The sequence below is a fragment of the Neofelis nebulosa genome, chromosome 6 (assembly GCF_028018385.1).
Source record: "Neofelis nebulosa isolate mNeoNeb1 chromosome 6, mNeoNeb1.pri, whole genome shotgun sequence".
In the NCBI taxonomy this organism is placed as follows: Eukaryota; Metazoa; Chordata; class Mammalia; order Carnivora; family Felidae; genus Neofelis; species Neofelis nebulosa.
In genome coordinates, this window is record NC_080787.1 from 155183032 (window position 1) to 155200248 (window position 17217).

The window sequence follows — 17217 nt, forward strand, 5'->3', positions numbered from 1 at the left end:
ACGGGGAAGAAACTTGACGCAGTTTCCCAAAGCACGTGCACTGTAACTGGTAACAAAGAGAGGCCTTGATGAGAGAGGAACACACGGAATGGTCACGCTGTCACCCAAGGGGCAGGGAAGCCGGGTCTTCACAAGGTTCTGCGCCCGCCCGCTGCCGGCGGCCACACGGTCTTCCCGGATGTCTGCGGGGCGAAGATTCGTAGTCCTCCGTCTGGGTGCCACCTAAACGCAGACACTGTCACAGAGACCCGGGAGTCCATCGGGACACGGCCGCCAGCCTGGGCCCACTCCCTGAAGCCAGGCTGAGCCACGGAGCGCGGCCAGCGGGACGGCCACCGTGTCCCACCTGGACCGCCCTAGCCGGCCTCTCCGGGTCCCACCCCCGAGCCCACCGTGGGAGCGGGAGCGGCGGCCGCAGACAGAAGCGCGGAGTGTATCGGAGCCAGCCAAAGAGCGCGGCCGGAGGCCCCGCCGCGAAGCCGCTCGCGGCCGGAGGAGCAGGCGGTACACGGGGACACAGCCGCACCTGCGAGGCCAGGAACACCGGCGGCGAAGGGGACCTCAGAAGCCGGCGCCGTTACCCCTGAGCCGAGCGAGGCCCCGCAGGGGGCCCCGACTGGCCGGGGCTGCTGCCCGCGAGCACGTCCCCCCTTCCCTGTCCAGCCTGCCTCCTGGCCGGCGGGAGCTGACAGAGCAGCACCGCGCCTGCGGGGTGCCAGTCACCCCTGCCGAGCGGCGCACGGAGCGCAGCTGGGCCTCATGGCCGCATCACGCGTCTGCGCACGCGGCTCAGCACACGGGCGCCAGAATCAGTGAGGCCACTCCCCTTCTTGCCCCACCTTCACCGCGGTTGCCAGGTACCTGCCAAAAACCCAGATTCTGGGGGCGGGGCCAAGAGGGCGGAGCAGCACAGAAGGGTTTTTTTTTTGCATCTCTCATCCCTGAAATACAGCCAGCCAGGTCAACACTAAACCGTCCTGCACACCTAGGAAACGGTGTGCGCAACCTGAACCACCAGGTACGCGGCGCGGGGAGGCCAGCTGAGGGAGAGAGAAGCCGCGGGAGGGGGGCAAGGAGCTGTTTTTGCTTGTGGAGACAGGACGGAGACGGGGAGGGTATGGGATAGCATCCATCCGCCCGAAATCAGCTGGAGAGAAACAGAGTACGCAAGGGACTGAACTAAAATGGGAGAAGGGAGAAGGGAGAAGGGAGAAAGGAGAAAGGAGAGGGTTTAAATTCCACTAAGACTCTATCAACAGGGGCAGTGCAGAGTCTTAAATTCCACAGCTCCATACCTGGCAGTGCTCTGGTGGGAAGGGCGAATCCCCAGGAGCAGAAATATATGCAGCCAAAAATTACTTATCCACCAAGGCTGTCATTCAAAATAGAAGTTTCCCAAACAAAAATTAAAGGAGTTCATGACCACTAAACCAGCCCTGAAAGAAATTTTAAGGGGGACTCTCTGAGGGGAGAAAAGACGTTTAAAACAAACAAAAAAAAAACAGACCAAAATCAGCAAAGACTGGAAAGGACCAGAGAAGACCACCAGAAACTCCAACTCTACAAGTAACATAATGGCAATAAATTCATATCTTTCAGTACTCACTCTAAATGCCAATGGACTAAATGTTCCAATCAAAAGACATAGGGTAACAGAATGGATAAGAAAACAGGATCCATCTATATACTGTTTACAAGGGACCCACTTTAGACCTAAAGACACCTTCAAATTGAAAGCAAGGGGATGAAGAACCATCTATCATGGTAATGATTGCCAAAAGAAAGCCGGAGTATCCATACTCGTATCAGACAATCTAGACTTTAAAATAAAGACTCTAACAAGAGATGAAGAAGGGCATTATATCATAATTAAGGGGTCTATCCACCAAGAAGACCTAACAATTGTAAACATTTAGCCTCCAAATGCGGAGCACCCAAATATATAAATCAATTAGTCAAAAACATAAAGAAACTCACTGATAATAACACCATAATAGTAGGAGACTTCAACACCCCAATTACAACAATGGACAGATCATCTAAACATAAAATCAACAAGGAAACAATGGTTTTGAATGACACACTGGACCAGATGTACTTAACAGATATATTCAGAACATTTCATCCTAAAGCAGTGAAACATACACTCTTCTCCAGTGCACATAGAACACTCTCCAGAATACATCACATACTGGGACACAAATCAGCCCTCAATAAGTACAAAAAGCTTGAGATCACACCGTGCATATTTTCAGACCACAAGGCTATGAAACTCAAAATCAACCACAAGAAAAAATGTGGAAAGATAACAAATACTTAAGAGATTAAAGACCATCCTGCTAAAGAATGAATGGGCTAACCAAGAAGTTAAAGAGGAAATTAAAAAGTACATGGAAGCCAATGAAAATGATAACACCGCAGCCCAAAACCTCTGGGACGCAGCAAAGGTGGTCATAAGAGGGAAGTATATAGCAATCCAGGCCTTCCTAAAGAAGAAGAAAGGTCACAGATACACAAATTAACCTTACACCTTAAAGAGCTGGAAAAAGAACAACAAATAAAACCCAAACACAGCAGAAGACAGGAAATAATAAAGATTAGAGCAGAAATCAATGCTATCGAAACCAAAAGAAACAGAACAGATCAATGAAACCAGAAGCTGGTTCTTTGAAAGAATTCACAAAATTGATAAGCCCCTAGCCAGTTTGATCAAAAAGAAAAAGGAAAGGACCCAAATCAATAAAATCAAGAATGAAACAGGAGAGATCACAACCAACACAGCAGAAATATAAACAATAATAAGAGAATATTACAAGCAATTATACTCCAATAAAATGGGCAATCTGGAAGGAATGGACAAATTCCTAGGAACACATAAATGACCAAAACTGAAACAGGAAGTTATAGAAACGTGAACAGACCCATAACCAGTAAAGAAATCAAATTAGTAATCAAAAATCTCCCAAAAAGCAAGAGTCCGGGGCCAGATGGCTTTCCAGGGGAATTCTACCAAACATTTAAAGAAAAGTTAACACCTGTTCTCTTGAAGCTGTTCCAAAAAATAGAAATGGAAGGAAAACTTCCAAACTCTTTCTGTGAAGCTAGCATTACCTTGATACCAAAACCAGACAAAGACCCCACTAAAAAGGAGAACTATAGACCAATTTCCCTGATGAACATGGATGCAAAAATCCTCAACAAGATACTAGCCAACCAGATCCCACAATACATTAAAAAAAAAACTATTCACCACGACCAAGTGGGATTTATACCTGGGATACTGGGCTGGTTCAATATCCACAAAACAATCAATGTGATACATCACATCAATAAAAGAAAGGACAAGAACCACATGACCTTCTCAATAGATGCAGACAAAGCATTTGACAAAACACAGCACCCTTTATTAATAAAAACACTCAAAGTAGGGATAGAAGGATCATACATCAAGATCATAGAAACCGTATATGAACGACCCACTGCTAATACCATCCTCAATGGGGAAAAACTGAGAGCTTTCCCCCTAAGGTCAGGAACACAACAGGGATGTCCACTCTCGCCACTATTGTTCAGCATGGTATTGGAAGTCTGTGCCTCAACAATCAGACAACACAAAGAAATAAAAGGCATCCAAATCAGCCAGGAGGAGGTCAAACTTTCACTCTTCATAGATGACATGACACTCTCTATGGAAAACCCAAGATTCCACCAAAAAACTGCTAGAACTGATCCACGAATTCAGCAAAGGTGCAGGATATAAAATCAATGTACAGAAATCGGTTGCACTCCCATACACCATCAATGAGGCAATAGAAAGAGAAATCAAGGAATCGATCCCATTTACAACTGCACCAAAAACCGTAAAATATCTAGGAATAAATCTAACCAAAGAGGTGAAAAATCTATACACTGAAAACTATAGAAAGCTTATGAAAAAAAATTGAAGAAGACACAAAAAAATGGAAAAAGATTCCGTGCTCCTAGATAGGAAGAACAAATATTGTTAAAATGTCAATACTCCCCAAAGCAATCTACATATTCAAGGCAATACCTATCAAAATAACACTAGCATTCTTCACAGAGCTAGAACAAACAATCCTAAAATTTGTATGGAATCAGAAAAGACCCCAAATAGCCAAAGCAATCTTGAAAAAGAAAACCAAAGCTGGAGGCATCCCAATTCCGGACTTCAAGCTGTATTACAAAGCTGTAATCATCAAGACAGTATGGTACTGGCAGAAGAACAGACACTCAGAGCAGTGAAACAGAATAGAGAACCCAGAAATGGACCCACACACGTATGGCCAACTAATCTTCGACAAAGCAGGAAAGAGTATCCAACAGAATAAAGACAGTCTCTTCAGCAAATGGTACTGGGAAAACTGGACAGCGACATGCAGAAGAATGAACCTGGACCACTTTCTTACACCAGACACAAAAATAAACTCAACATGGATGAAAGACCTAAACGTAAGACAGGAAACCATCAAAATCCTAGAGAAGAAAGCAGGCAAAAACCTCTTTCACCTCGGCCATAGCAACTTCTTACTCAACACATGTCTGGAGGCAAGGGAAACAAAAGCAAAAATGAACTATTGGGACCTCATCAAGATAAAAAGCTTCTGCACGCTGAAGGGAACAATCAACAAAACTAAAAGGCAACCAACAGAAGGGGAGAAGATACTTGCAAACAACATATCAGATAAAGGGTTAGTACCCAAAATCTATAGAGAACTTAACCAAACTCAACGCCCAAAAACCAAATAATCCAGTGAAGAAATGGGCAACAGACATGAATAGACACTTCTCCAAAGAAGATATCCAGATGGCTAACCAACACAAAAAATGCTCAACATCACTCATCATTAGGAAAATACAAATCAAAACCACCATGAGATACCACCTTACCCTTGTCAGAATGGCTGACATTAACAATTCAGGCAACAACAAATGTTGGTGAGGATGCGGAAAAAGAGGATCTCTCGCAGTGCTGGTGGGAATGCAAGCTGGTGCAGCCGCTCTGGAAATCAGGATGGAGGTTCCCCAAAAACCTAAAAATAGAACTACCCTACGACCCAGCAATGGCACTACTAGGCATTTATCCACGGGATACAGGTGTGCCGTTCTGAAGGGGCATATGCACCCCAGTGTTTATAGCAGCACTATCAACGATAGCCAAAGTATGGAGAGAGCCCAAATGTCCATTGATGGATGAATGGATAAAGAAGATGTGGTTCATATATACAGTAGAGTATTACTCAGCAATCAAAAAAAAAATGAAATCTTGCCATTTGCAACTACATGGATGGAACTGGAGGGTATTGTGCTAAGTGAAATTAGTCAGAGAAAGACAAATATCATACGACTTCACTCACATGAGGACTTTAAGATCCAAACAGATGAACATAAGGGAAGGGAAGCAAAAATAATATAAAAACAGGAGGGGGACAAAACACAAGAGACTCTTAAATATAGAGAACAGAGGGTTGCTGGAGGGGTTTGGGAGGGGGTATGGGCTAAACGGGTTAGGGGCTTAAGGAATCTACTCCTGAAATCATGTTGCACAATGTGCAACTTGGATATAAATTATAAAAAATAAATAAATTACAGAAAGTTAAAGAAAATTAAAATACATAAAATAAATAAACCCAGATTCTTACCAGGGCCAACAAGCCTGCCCCCAGTCAGAGGTTCTGCAGCCCGACGCCCACTCTTGGCTTCACCACCACATGGGCTGGAGCATGAGTGGTGCCCGTTCCCTGAACGCTGCCCTCCCGATACATACCTGGCCCCTCACCCACCTCACGTGCCCGCTGCCCACATCACCTCCTCGGAGAGGAGCCCCAGAGGAGGCTTGGCACAGGGTATCCGACGTCGTGCGAACCCACTTCTTTTGTAAGGACACAAAGTCCTCAAGTGTGAGGCCACCGCTCTCCCCTTCACGCACATGTCCCAGCGCTCAGCACGGGCCAGGTGCAGACTTGCTCAGAGACACGTTTACATGAATTAGCTGAGGGCGCCTGGGTGGCTCCGTCAGTTGAGCATCCGACTCTTGATTTGGGCTCAGGTCGCGATCCCAGGGTTCGTGAGATCAAGCTCCACATCAGGCTCTGTGCTGGCAGTGTGGAGTCCGCTTGGGATTCTGTCTCCCTCTCTCTCTGCCCCTCCCTCCCCCCCTCAAAAATTAACAAATAAACATTAAATGAATGAGTTAATAGGTTAAGACATACACGTACACACACGCACACATACAGACACACGGACACGGACACACAGGTGCTCACACACCTACACATACACGTGCGTGCATGCAAGCCCTCACACAGTCCAGGCCACAGGAGTGCTGGGGACAAAGGGGCAGGTGCAGGGGCGTCTGGTCTCGGCCACCCCCCAAGACCCCGCAGTGGTAAGTGCTGCACGTGTGGAGGGACAGCATCACCACTGTGCTCATGAGGCTCCTCATCGGGGTGGGGGGAGCCCCGAGCCTGGATGCAGAGAAGCCAGCAGGGAGGCTCCCAGACAACGGCCTCCCACGGGGCTTTGCGCCACGAGCTCTGTGGCCAGACGGCCTGCCGGGGGCACACTCGGTGCCAGTGCGTCTCTGGAACCGGGCTGCGGGTCTCCGTTTCCACGTCTAGGAGTCAGGGTCCCGGAAGGGCTGAGTTCACGCCTGCTAAGAACGTGACGTGCGGACGTGGGGGAGCTCAGCACACACCAGCTACGGCACGTGCACCTCTACGTGCGCAACAGGGAAACGTCTGGGATTTGCCTCCTGTCCTGGCGAGTGCCCCCTACAGAGCCAAAAGTCACCGGGCCTCAAGGCGTCCCACAGAAGCCACCTATGGAACAACGAAAGGGCCTGGGCCCAGCCTGAGACCGGGAGGTCCACGCCAACACCTGAGGCCACCGGATGGGATGACGCAGGAGAGCAGCGGAGTCTGCGTGCAGATTCTCTCGGAAGTCACTCTCTCACGCGCGGCCTCCGCGACACACAGCACAGGGCACACTCACAGGGACACTGCACAGAGGCCCACGTCCACGGCTCACGTGCAGGAGTCCGTCTACAGGAGCCCGGCTTTCAGCCCAGACTCACAACTGCATGGACTCGGGCAACCTCTCTATTCTCTGTAGCCTCAAACCCCTCATAGAATCGACTTCTACCTGACAACATGAGACACCACACGGTCCCAGGCAAACGCAGCCTTCTCTAGTCTCCAGGGACACAAAACCTGCCCCCATCACTGCAGTCACATCTCTCATCTCCTATGAGAAAAATCGGTTAAGTTTAAAAAAAAAAACTGTCTTTACCATTATTTTAAAGCTAGGGCTTTATTTTTTATAAGTAAAAAGTATTTAAAAGCCCAAACTTGTATCTTGCACTTCCAATTTAATCAGCTGAAACCATTTAAAAACAAATTTGGAACCAGATGGGAAAAAAAAATATCAGACTGAGCTCTGATACACAAGTTTCATGTAGGTGAAGTCTTCATGGCTCTGTGATAAACCCCAGAAAGAAATAAAGAACAGAACAAGTAAAAGAAAAAGAAAATAGAGCCTCACAAGGGAAATGTTGACAAACCACTTTCCATAAGCAAAAAATGATACTGTGATAGTGATGATGACAGTGGTGACAGCGGGGCCTGTCTCTCTTTCCTGGCCATCGGCTACGAACCCCCCATCAGCCCAAAACGCCATCAGTGACGACGGCGGTGACGGTGCTGGTGGTGGGGTGACTGGCTCTGAAACGACTTCCTCTAATAAGAATCATGTGGAATAAGCTCAAAAATTAAGTGAAAAAATCTTTTTCTATTAATTCATATCAGAGACAAAAAGTAACAAGTGTGAGAAATGATGAGAAATATTTGAAATGCAACAATTACAACATAAAAGAACATCACACATGAAATTCACATTTATCTTACTGAAACATTCTAACTCAAGAATGGAAATATTGGGTAAAATTAGCCAATTCTCACCTATTGTATTAACTAAGGACCCACAGAAATTCTAGAAAAACTGACCAAATATCTAACTTTATAACATTTCAAGAGAGAGACATGAATGTTGGAAATTTTTATATTTAGGTAAATTTTATAGATTGCATTTAGAGAATAATACCTTAAACATTTTTCAAGGCTATTTGTCAAAACTTAACCCCAAAACCTATGTGCTGGTGTCTGTTTAAGAAGCCCACTGCCCCCTGCATTTGTGTGTCATTTCCTAAATAAGGAACTGCTTCTGCTGGTTAACAGTTAGCTGTGATTCAAATTGGCAAGTACTGAGTGAGTAGATTCTAAGCAAGAGGATTGTTCTGGGTGCCACAAAGGTGACCGTCTGCACTGAAAGTCCAAGGCCTTTGCCTGAAAGTTCCACTCAACAACTTCAACAAGTCACAATTATCCTCCAAAATTTGACATCAAAATGTCGCCCATCAACACCTCACTGAGTTGCACCCGAATTTAAAAGAAATCATTGGGGCGCCTGAGTGGCTCAGTTGGATAAGCATCTGACTTCGGCTCAGGTCATGATCTCACAATTTGTGGGTTCGAGCCCCACGTCAGGCTCTGTGCTGACAGCTCAGAGCCTGGATCCTGCTTCCGATTCTCTGTCTCCCTCCCTCCTTCTCTCTCTCTCTCTCTCTCTCTCTGCCCCTCTCCCACTCGTACTCTGTCTCTCTCTCTCTCAAAAATAAACATTAAAAAAATAAAATAAAAATAAATATATCATAATGCCTAAAAAATAAGACAGATATTAGGTTAACAATCATTTTAAATGTGGCTCAATTATCAAATTCATTTAAAGGTCCAGAAATTCGTAAGGTTTAATAATCAATCTTAAACCCAATCTTGACCGATCTTACTGTGAAATTAGCAACAGAAGATCCATGATGACAAGCTGGTCCTGCCCACTCCTGCCATTAACGAGCTGACCCCCTTCCCTCGCAGCCTTCCCAGAAGACACGGGATATCGTCCCACACAGAGCTGCTATGACTCACATGCGGTATGTTTTTAAAGTCTGCTATTTTAGTAACCTCATAAAATGTTACAAAATTCTTCAAAAGAATTGCTTCGTTCGTCTGGGAGACCTACCGCCCAGTGTTTAAATTGTCTTTGTTCTGTTTTTACATAAGAGTCCGTACAAATACAGGAAGAAGTACATAAATACTACTCCTCTCCTCAACACCTTTCTTCAAGCTGGTGTTTTCCACCCATGGTGTCTGCAAATGGGAAAAACCTTCTCCTGCCAAAATGCGAAATGTACAAAATGATTAACCTCCAAGGGCGCAGTGTTGCAAAGACCTTGGAGATGAGATGCCCGTCTGAGCCTTCAAAGGGCCTCCCCGCAAGACCAAGGATGCCCACAAAATGGGAGCAAGTGACAATGTCACATCTCTCAGGTCTGCCGCCCTCCTCCCCTGGCATCTCCTTGTTCCCATCCCAACGCTCTGACTTTGACCCAGGCTCACTGACACCCCTCGGCCACGCCTACAGAGCCATGAAGACTGACAGCTCTCGGGGACCACCCACAGGAGCCACAGGTCTGCCTACATGTGGACAAAGTCTGACTCTGGACCCAACAGCTCCTGCACCCGTTTATCCAGAAGGACAGCGTCTGCCTCAGGAGGGTGCAAGTCCGCGCTCCAGAATTGGTGCCCTTTCCCAGGCAAACCAGCTACAAAACTTCGCAGAGTATCAGACCACACCTGCCCCATTAAACAGAAATGTAAAGGAAACCTGGAATAATGTGTTGAAATTATAGATAACAGAGACTTTTTAACCAATCCAGTAAGACTTCACTTAAAGACAATAACACTCTTAAGACGCCTGGGTGGCTCAGTCAGTTAAGCATCCGACTTCGGCTCAGGTCGTGAGCTCACGGTTCGTGGGTTCGAGCCCCGTGTCAGGCTCTGTGCTGACAGCCCAGAGCCTGGTGCCTGCTTCGGATTCTGTGTCTCCCTCTCTCTCTGCCCCTCCCCGGCTTGTGCACTTGCTCTCTCTCTCTTTCTCAAAAATAAGTGCTAACACTAAAAAAAAATTTTTTAAGCAATAATACTCTTGAAATCATAATGCATATTTCAGAAGGCATTATAAATTAAACCCTTCATTTGGAACGCATTCAAAATATATCAAAAATCAAAATTGTAGATGAGTCTTAAAAACCAAAGTTTTTCTCTTAAATCTCTTAGATGTACTTTTGGGTAGCCAAATGTCTTTTAAACTAAACTATGAGACAATGAATTCATCAACACGGCACCCCCTCCAATCTCAGGTCTGTAGCCCTCAGCTGTAGGTAGTTCTAAGCTACGTCTCTAACACAGAGTAGCTGCGTCCTAAAAAGAGAAACTACTGGCCCTGAAGGCTGCTTCACGTCGCTGCAGGACCTATGTGACCATCACTCAACCCTGTGGCTGCCTGAAACACCCAAACTCTCCATCATGTTTTAAGAGGTAATGTATCACAGTAAAGTTGAAAAATGGGCCCATAAAATAAAGACAGAAGTACAAAAATTCACGTTCAACACGATAGTAAAATATCTTCTAAGGTCAAACGTCAAGGCTCGGAAAATATAATGATTAAAAACGAGCATTGAGTTTCGCAGCAAACTGGTACAAAACTGCACCATGCTTTGTACCCGTTAAATACTCTGAACGCAACACTCGACACACGACGCATACCGTCAAAACTCACCTTATTCTGACAGATTTGGTGCACAGGCCGTGAATGGGCTTCCGCTATCACGGCTGCACTGCGGCCCGCATTGAGGTCGAACACCTCCACGGTCTTGTCCCGGCCCGCGGTGAGCACCAGGTCTGCGTGACAGTTAGGGAACTCCTCTCAATAACCCACCTTGGGGAGTGAACAGGCCTATTCATTCTGGTACCACCTCTGGAGACACCAGGAGACACAGAGGGTGACTGGCTGTGACTTTCGGAAGCTCCACAGAGACGTGGTCACAGCCCTGCCCCCCATCCCCTATCTCCCCCACCCCCACAGCCCATTACATTCAGAAGAATGTAACTTAGACCTTTGAATAAATGAAAATTTTCTAAGAATTCCTAAAGGTCAGAGCTCTCCTTCTAAATAAATCAAAAGCAACGCTTTTTAATTAAAAGGGATGATGCTAGCTATAAAAACTCAAAAAACAGGAGTTCCTGGGTGGCTCCGTCGGTTAAGCATCGACTTCGGCTCAGGTCATGATCTCGCGGTCCGTGAGTTCGAGCCCCGCGTCGGGCTCTGTGCCGACGGCTCGGAGCCTGGAGCCTGCTTCCGATTCTGTGTCTCCCTCTCTCTCTGCCCCTCCCCCACTCATACTCTGTCTCTCAAAAGTGAATAAACAATAAAAAATAAAATAAACTTTTGGCCTCAATTTCATGTTCGACAGTTAATGCTGTAACTCTCGCCTGCTCCGCAGAGATGGGGCAAACCCCAAGTAATCAAAGGGTGTCTACAGCAGCCGTACCGTTTCATTTTTAAAAAGTGCCAAACTACTACGTTATTATTCCATAAACTGCCGGCAGGTCAGGAAAACCAGGTTAGATCACCCGGCTGTACGTCACGTGCCGTTGCGTCCGCTAATTTTCCTCTGAAGCCCCTTTGGCCACGCAGACGAACCACTACGCACACAGTCAGTGCAGAAGCCATGGGCCCCCGGAGCCTCGGGCTGGAGCCGGGACCCTCAGCAGACGCCTGTCGGGAGGATGGCACTCGGGATGTGAGCACGCCAAGAGCGGAGGCAGGATACAGGAATAAAAGTCGCTCACGGCAGACAGGCTGGTGATCTCTGTTGGGCCAGCCGTGGGGAGCCTGAAAACGGGCCTGCACCTGCTGTTTTGTTTGTACCTGGAAGAAAAATAAACGCAGTCGATCTTTAGGTTCCCCTCCACTACCGTGAAGCGTCCCACCTTTAAAAACTGAATCCGGGGCGCCTGGGGGGCTCAGTCGGTCAAGCGTCCGATGCTTCATTTCAGTCAGGTCATGATGTCACGTTTGTGGGTTCGAGCCCCGCATCGGACTCTGTGCTGACAGTGTGGAGCCTGCTTGGGATTCTCTCTCTCCTTCTCTCTCTGCCCCTCCCCTGCTTGTGCCCTCTCTTTCCCTCTCAAAATAAATATATAAACTTTTTAAAAAATTGAAAATGAAGAAAGTTTTCATACCACTTAATTCTATTTCATAACATTGAAGGAATAAATCAGCTACCTTAATTTTCCTTTAGGAAGCCCTAACTTTTCATTTAGGAAAACTTCATGAAAAAATATCATTATATAAAGCCCCAAATAATTCATTCCTGTCTACAAAAAAGCAGACTTTTCTCCTAATTCTAAAATAATTACATACACTTAAGGAGACGTCCAGCCAGTTATGAATTATCTGTATTTCCATTTACACATACGTTCTTAGTATCTTTTAAAGGGTAACATAAGCAGCTAACATTGGCTTAACAAACACACAGCCTCGACAATTCCTAACAATAATTCTGTACAGGAAGGGAACCTGCTGGCAATCTCAGGATGTGGCCCTAACCCAGGGAGGGCATGGCTGGCCCTGGGGAGACGGCGGGATGGCCCAGGAGGGCCCAGGGGAGGTGGCGGGTCGGCCCAAGTGAGTAAGAACTGGCACAAGCAGGTTCAGGTGGGTGACGGGCAAAGGGGTGGGGGGGTGGAGGGAGATATGGGGGGGTGGCTGAGGTGGAGGGTGAAACAGGCCGTTAGCCTGCTCCTTCCACGGGTCAATAAAGGCTGGGCGGGGGGCCTGGGGCCATGACATCAGGGTGGGCACAGAGACGGGCACCCAGAGAACAGGTCCTGGGGACAGGGTTGTGGGGCTCGAGGGACAAATGGAGTGGAGTCACAGGAGGTCGGCAGTAAGGCTCAGTGCCAGCGCACAGACCCCATAAATTACTGTGCATCCCCGCTGAAAACCCGCGCTGGACCGCACAGCAGGTGGTTAACGGGACAGAGAGCGGCTGCTCCGTCTGTGGACAGCACAGGCCAGGCGACGCTGTTCAGAAAGAACAGAGGGTGCAAGCAAAGAGAGGACACACACGGCTGAAATCACGGGGAGTGGGGGTGCATGGGGACTCCCCGTTTGGGCACTGCATTCCCGTGGCATCGCGGGCCACGCACTCCCTCAGGCTCAGAGGGAGAGGAAGGGCAGGGGGGCAGGGGGACGTGCCGCTGGGCGCACAGCATTTCCGTCTCTGCTCCCAGACAAGAACAAGTGTGCACCGAGGGGCCGGCCGGCAGCCTTCCGGAACAATAGACAGTCCTGCTGAGAGGCGCTCACGCCTGCAGCCTGTGCAAGGTTCAGAATCCCATCATGCAAAGCCTCGGCCGTTTCAGAGTCACCACCTCCAGCTGACGCCGGGACACGTGGGGAAGACGCTGCAGCCTGAGTGACAGGCCTGGGGACAGGCGCTTCTCCAGCAGCTGCCACGGAGCCCCTCCCCAGACAGAGCAGGGGGAGGCTTCCCCTGGCTGCACACCACCACCCACCGGAGGCTTGGGCCACATAAGCGCGTGCCGGGCCAGGGTGTGCAAGGAGGAATCGCCTCCACGCCCTGGCTCTGGCCGCTGGACTGGAAGCCGGCCCAGTACCTCTTTCCCGGGACCTGTATCATCAAAACCAAGACGACACGGAAACGCTGGGCTCGCGACAGCCAGCAAGCCTTCGGATCCTCGTAGCTCGCCCCAGACTCTCACCGGCGGAGAGCACGTCACTCAGACCAGCCGGCGCACGGTGCCGCACCGCAGCCCAGAGGACCCATGGAGCATGAGCACCCGCGACGGACGGGGGGCCCGAAGCCGGACACACAGATGAGGGAGGTCCTCCCGGGGAATCCACCCGGGGCAGGCAGGACCTCTGCTGGGTCCCGACGGACGTCACTTGACACGCGACTCACCCGTCCCCCGCCTTCCTACTTCCAACGGGGACTTCCCTGTGTCGCGGCTTCCTCCTGGCAACACTGCACACGGCTGGGGGAGGGGCCGGCAGCCCGCCCTGTCGTCAACCCAGCACCGCAGGCTGAGGCCCCTGGGCAGTGAGGCCGGGTGGCCCGCAGGGGGTCTCCGGGGACGGGCTGAGGGTGAGTGTGTGCCAGGCAGAGTGTGCGTGGGGAAGGCCGCAGGGGTAACGCGACTGGAAGCCCAGGGCACTCTGTGCCGTCTGTCCAGCCGCAGGAGCGGCCTCATGGATCCATCACACCTGACCCACACCCATCCTGGCCTCGGCACCCGTGTCCTGGCCCGACCTAGAAGTAGGCCGATCTTCCGGCTGAGATCTGGGGACGTGTGCTATGCGGATCCCTCCGTCCACAATTAAAAAGCTATCCAGTGAGGCCGCTAAGCTGAAAACTTACCCATGGGTCTCCCAATGGGCACAATGGGGACGAAACAGATCCCACAGTGACTTGCAAGCCAGACCCCGAGCTCACACTAGCTCATTCAAACCCACATGCTCCAAAGCAAGAGCACAGGTGAGCCAATGCAGGGGCAACTTCCCACATGTGCCGTATAAGGGAACCTCGTTTACAGATTCTGACAGTCCCTGCCACGCGCCCAGGGGCCTGCGGCCTGCAGGCTTCAGCATAGTCTCCCCCTTCATCTTGCCACATAAGAAATATGAATGTGATGCCTGGAGCTACGGCAGCCACCTTCAGGGCATAAAGCGAGAAGCGACAGAAGGGAACCAGCACACACTGAGGGCACTGGGCGGTTCTTGGGGGGGGTCCTCCACCCCGTGGACCTCCCGCCTCCGGGTGGCTCGGGACGTGCCGGGAAAGCCGTCATCAGGCACTGAGTTACAGGAAGGAGGGCAGGACGGACAGCCTCCGGAGGACAACACGGCCTGCCCTCACCGTGTGTGCCACATACAGCTTGCTGCCGGGCACCCAGAAGGCAGGTCTGAAGACACCCTACGCGCCCCCACAGCCCCACTTCCAGGCAGGCACCCCGCACCCCGCAATCCGGCCCTAAGGCACAAGTGAGAACGACAAGTCGGAAGAAGCAGGTATCGGTCAACCAGAGGATGGGGGAGGACGTGCGGCACGTTCCTACCGTATAAAATCTCACAACGGCGCACAAACAGACCAAAGTTCCGTTCGTGAGCGCGGCTGAGTCTCACAGGCGTAAATGTGATTATTATGAAAGGCGTGCTGCGTTTAAAGACTCAATAAAACCGCGTGGAGGGGCGCCTGGGTGGCGCAGTCGGTTAAGTGTCCGACTTCAGCCAGGTCACGATCTCGCGGTCCGTGAGTTCGAGCCCCGCGTCAGGCTCTGGGCCGATGGCTCGGAGCCTGGAGCCTGCTTCCGATTCTGTGTCTCCCTCTCTCTCTGCCCCTCCCCCGTTCATGCTCTGTCTCTCTGTCCCAAAAATAAATTAAAAACGTTGAAAAAAAAAAAAAAAAAAAAAAAAAAAAAAAAACCGCGTGGAAACCTAGAGATACAGCAAACCTAGAACCACAGATGGGAAGCAAACACACCAGGGTCTCAGCAAGAGGGAAGTCACAACAGCCACAGCACAGGAGCAGCCCCAGTGTCCACTGACTGATGGACGGAGAGGACGCGGTGCGTGCGCACACACACAACACACACACACACAGTGAGATAGACAGACACACATACAAGACACACACACAGGGAGACACACACACACACACACAGAGGGAGAGACCTACAGAGACACACACACACAAATGGAATATTACTCAGACACAAGAAAGATTAAGATCTTGAATCCGCAGCAAGGATGGACCCAGAGGGTACTGTGCTCAGTGAAGTAAGTCCGAAAAAACAGACACCGTATGACTGCACTTACAAGTGGAATCTAAAAACAAGCAACGAAGAAACACAAACAGATTCATACGTACAGAACTGGGGGCTGGCAGAGGGGAGGTCGGAGGGGCCTGTAAAATCAAGGTCAGGGACGGAAGTGCAGCACAAGGAAATACGGTCAATGGTACTGGTAGTTTTGTACTGGGCTGATGGCAGCTACCCTCACCCTGGTAAGAAAAAAAAAGGGGGGGGGGCAGAGGAAAGAGGGGCAGGAAAGGTCTGGAAAGGCAGCCCTCTATTTATCCCTGTAATTTTTCATTTCTTTAAAAACTTTAGAAACAAACAAAAAAAGTGTTAATATTTGCCAAAGGGAGGTAAACAGGCATTTGGTATATTCAGCACGTGTGTGTGTATGCGTGTGTAGGAAACGTTTCATCTTTAACTTCACCATAAACACAGTAGTAATCGTCCCACACAACGTCCATCAAGGCGGGAACGCCACCTTCCGAAGCCCCGCACCGCGGCCCCGGTCAGGGAGAGACCGCTCACCCGGCTCCTGGCAGCAGCTGGCCAGGCTGTGATTACGCTGTACATAACATTCAAATGGAAACACTCTTGTTTCATAACGTCAGCCCTGAAACACAGCGCCCCCCGCTACAGAGAGAAAATATAAAAGAGGAGGCTACGTACCTTTTTATCTCATCCTTGCTCGTGTCAATGTGACACTTCAGGAGCTGAAGTTCAGGGCCAGAAGAACACAATATAAAAGCGTCTAGGTAGTAAAACTGGGCGGACTGGATGGGCTTCGGGAACAGGTCTCTGCCCTATAACGCAGATCGGTAGTTACTGCCAACACAACAGACGTTAGCAAGAAACTCCGCTGCTCGAAACAGGACAGTCTTCGTGTCAACCCCAAACATCTACCCTAAATGTACAGACAGATTGTGTTAGAACCGGTTTACGATTTTGTTCCCTCTCCCTGACTACTCCTAAAAGATGTTCCAAGTAGTACGTATTTGGAATTCTGGCCACTTAGACTTTAAAGGAAGACTGACACTTGGCAGTGAACACGTAGAGTAGCAAGGATTTTAGAAGAGACAAAATTCTCACCATGAGGAGTCTGAGGGTTCTGCTCTCAGCCTGTATCTCAGAACGTCCGAGACAGCGGTGTCACGGCCCTAAAGCAAGTGCGTCCCCTTGAACCTGCTGCCAAACTTCTCGACTCAGGGCCCCAGGTCTGACGCGCCTCCCCTCCCGGCTCTTGTCCTAGGGCTCGACCCCCCTTTACAACAAGACTCACGAGAATAAGAGAGCCACATCTCTGACAATTTGCAGTTTGTGGGCTCCTCTTCTGACTACCCCCCTTTCCCATCCTGGCCGTGAGATGATCCCACCTTCCCTTCATGCCTCACCCACTGTCTCCAGACGGTCACCTCCAAGCACATTA

General features: G+C 49.4%; 1 protein-coding gene and 1 long non-coding RNA gene across 2 annotated transcripts in view; one reads left to right on the forward strand and one right to left on the reverse strand.

Moving 5' to 3' along the window:
• Window positions 1–17217, reverse strand: part of WDR27 (WD repeat domain 27) — a gene marked incomplete at its 5' end in the record, with an annotated part of 158843 nt that overhangs the window by 100260 nt on the left and 41366 nt on the right. Inside the window, 4 exons of the mRNA XM_058736176.1 lie at window positions 10690–10811; window positions 11744–11841; window positions 12901–12999; window positions 16461–16594. Of these exons, the coding sequence (XP_058592159.1) occupies window positions 10690–10811; window positions 11744–11841; window positions 12901–12999; window positions 16461–16594 (453 nt within the window). The remainder of the gene's footprint in view (window positions 1–10689; window positions 10812–11743; window positions 11842–12900; window positions 13000–16460; window positions 16595–17217) is intronic.
• Window positions 8739–9734, forward strand: LOC131515209 (uncharacterized). Its single transcript, XR_009263516.1, has 2 exons — window positions 8739–9001; window positions 9132–9734. It is a non-coding gene; the product is annotated as an uncharacterized LOC131515209 (long non-coding RNA).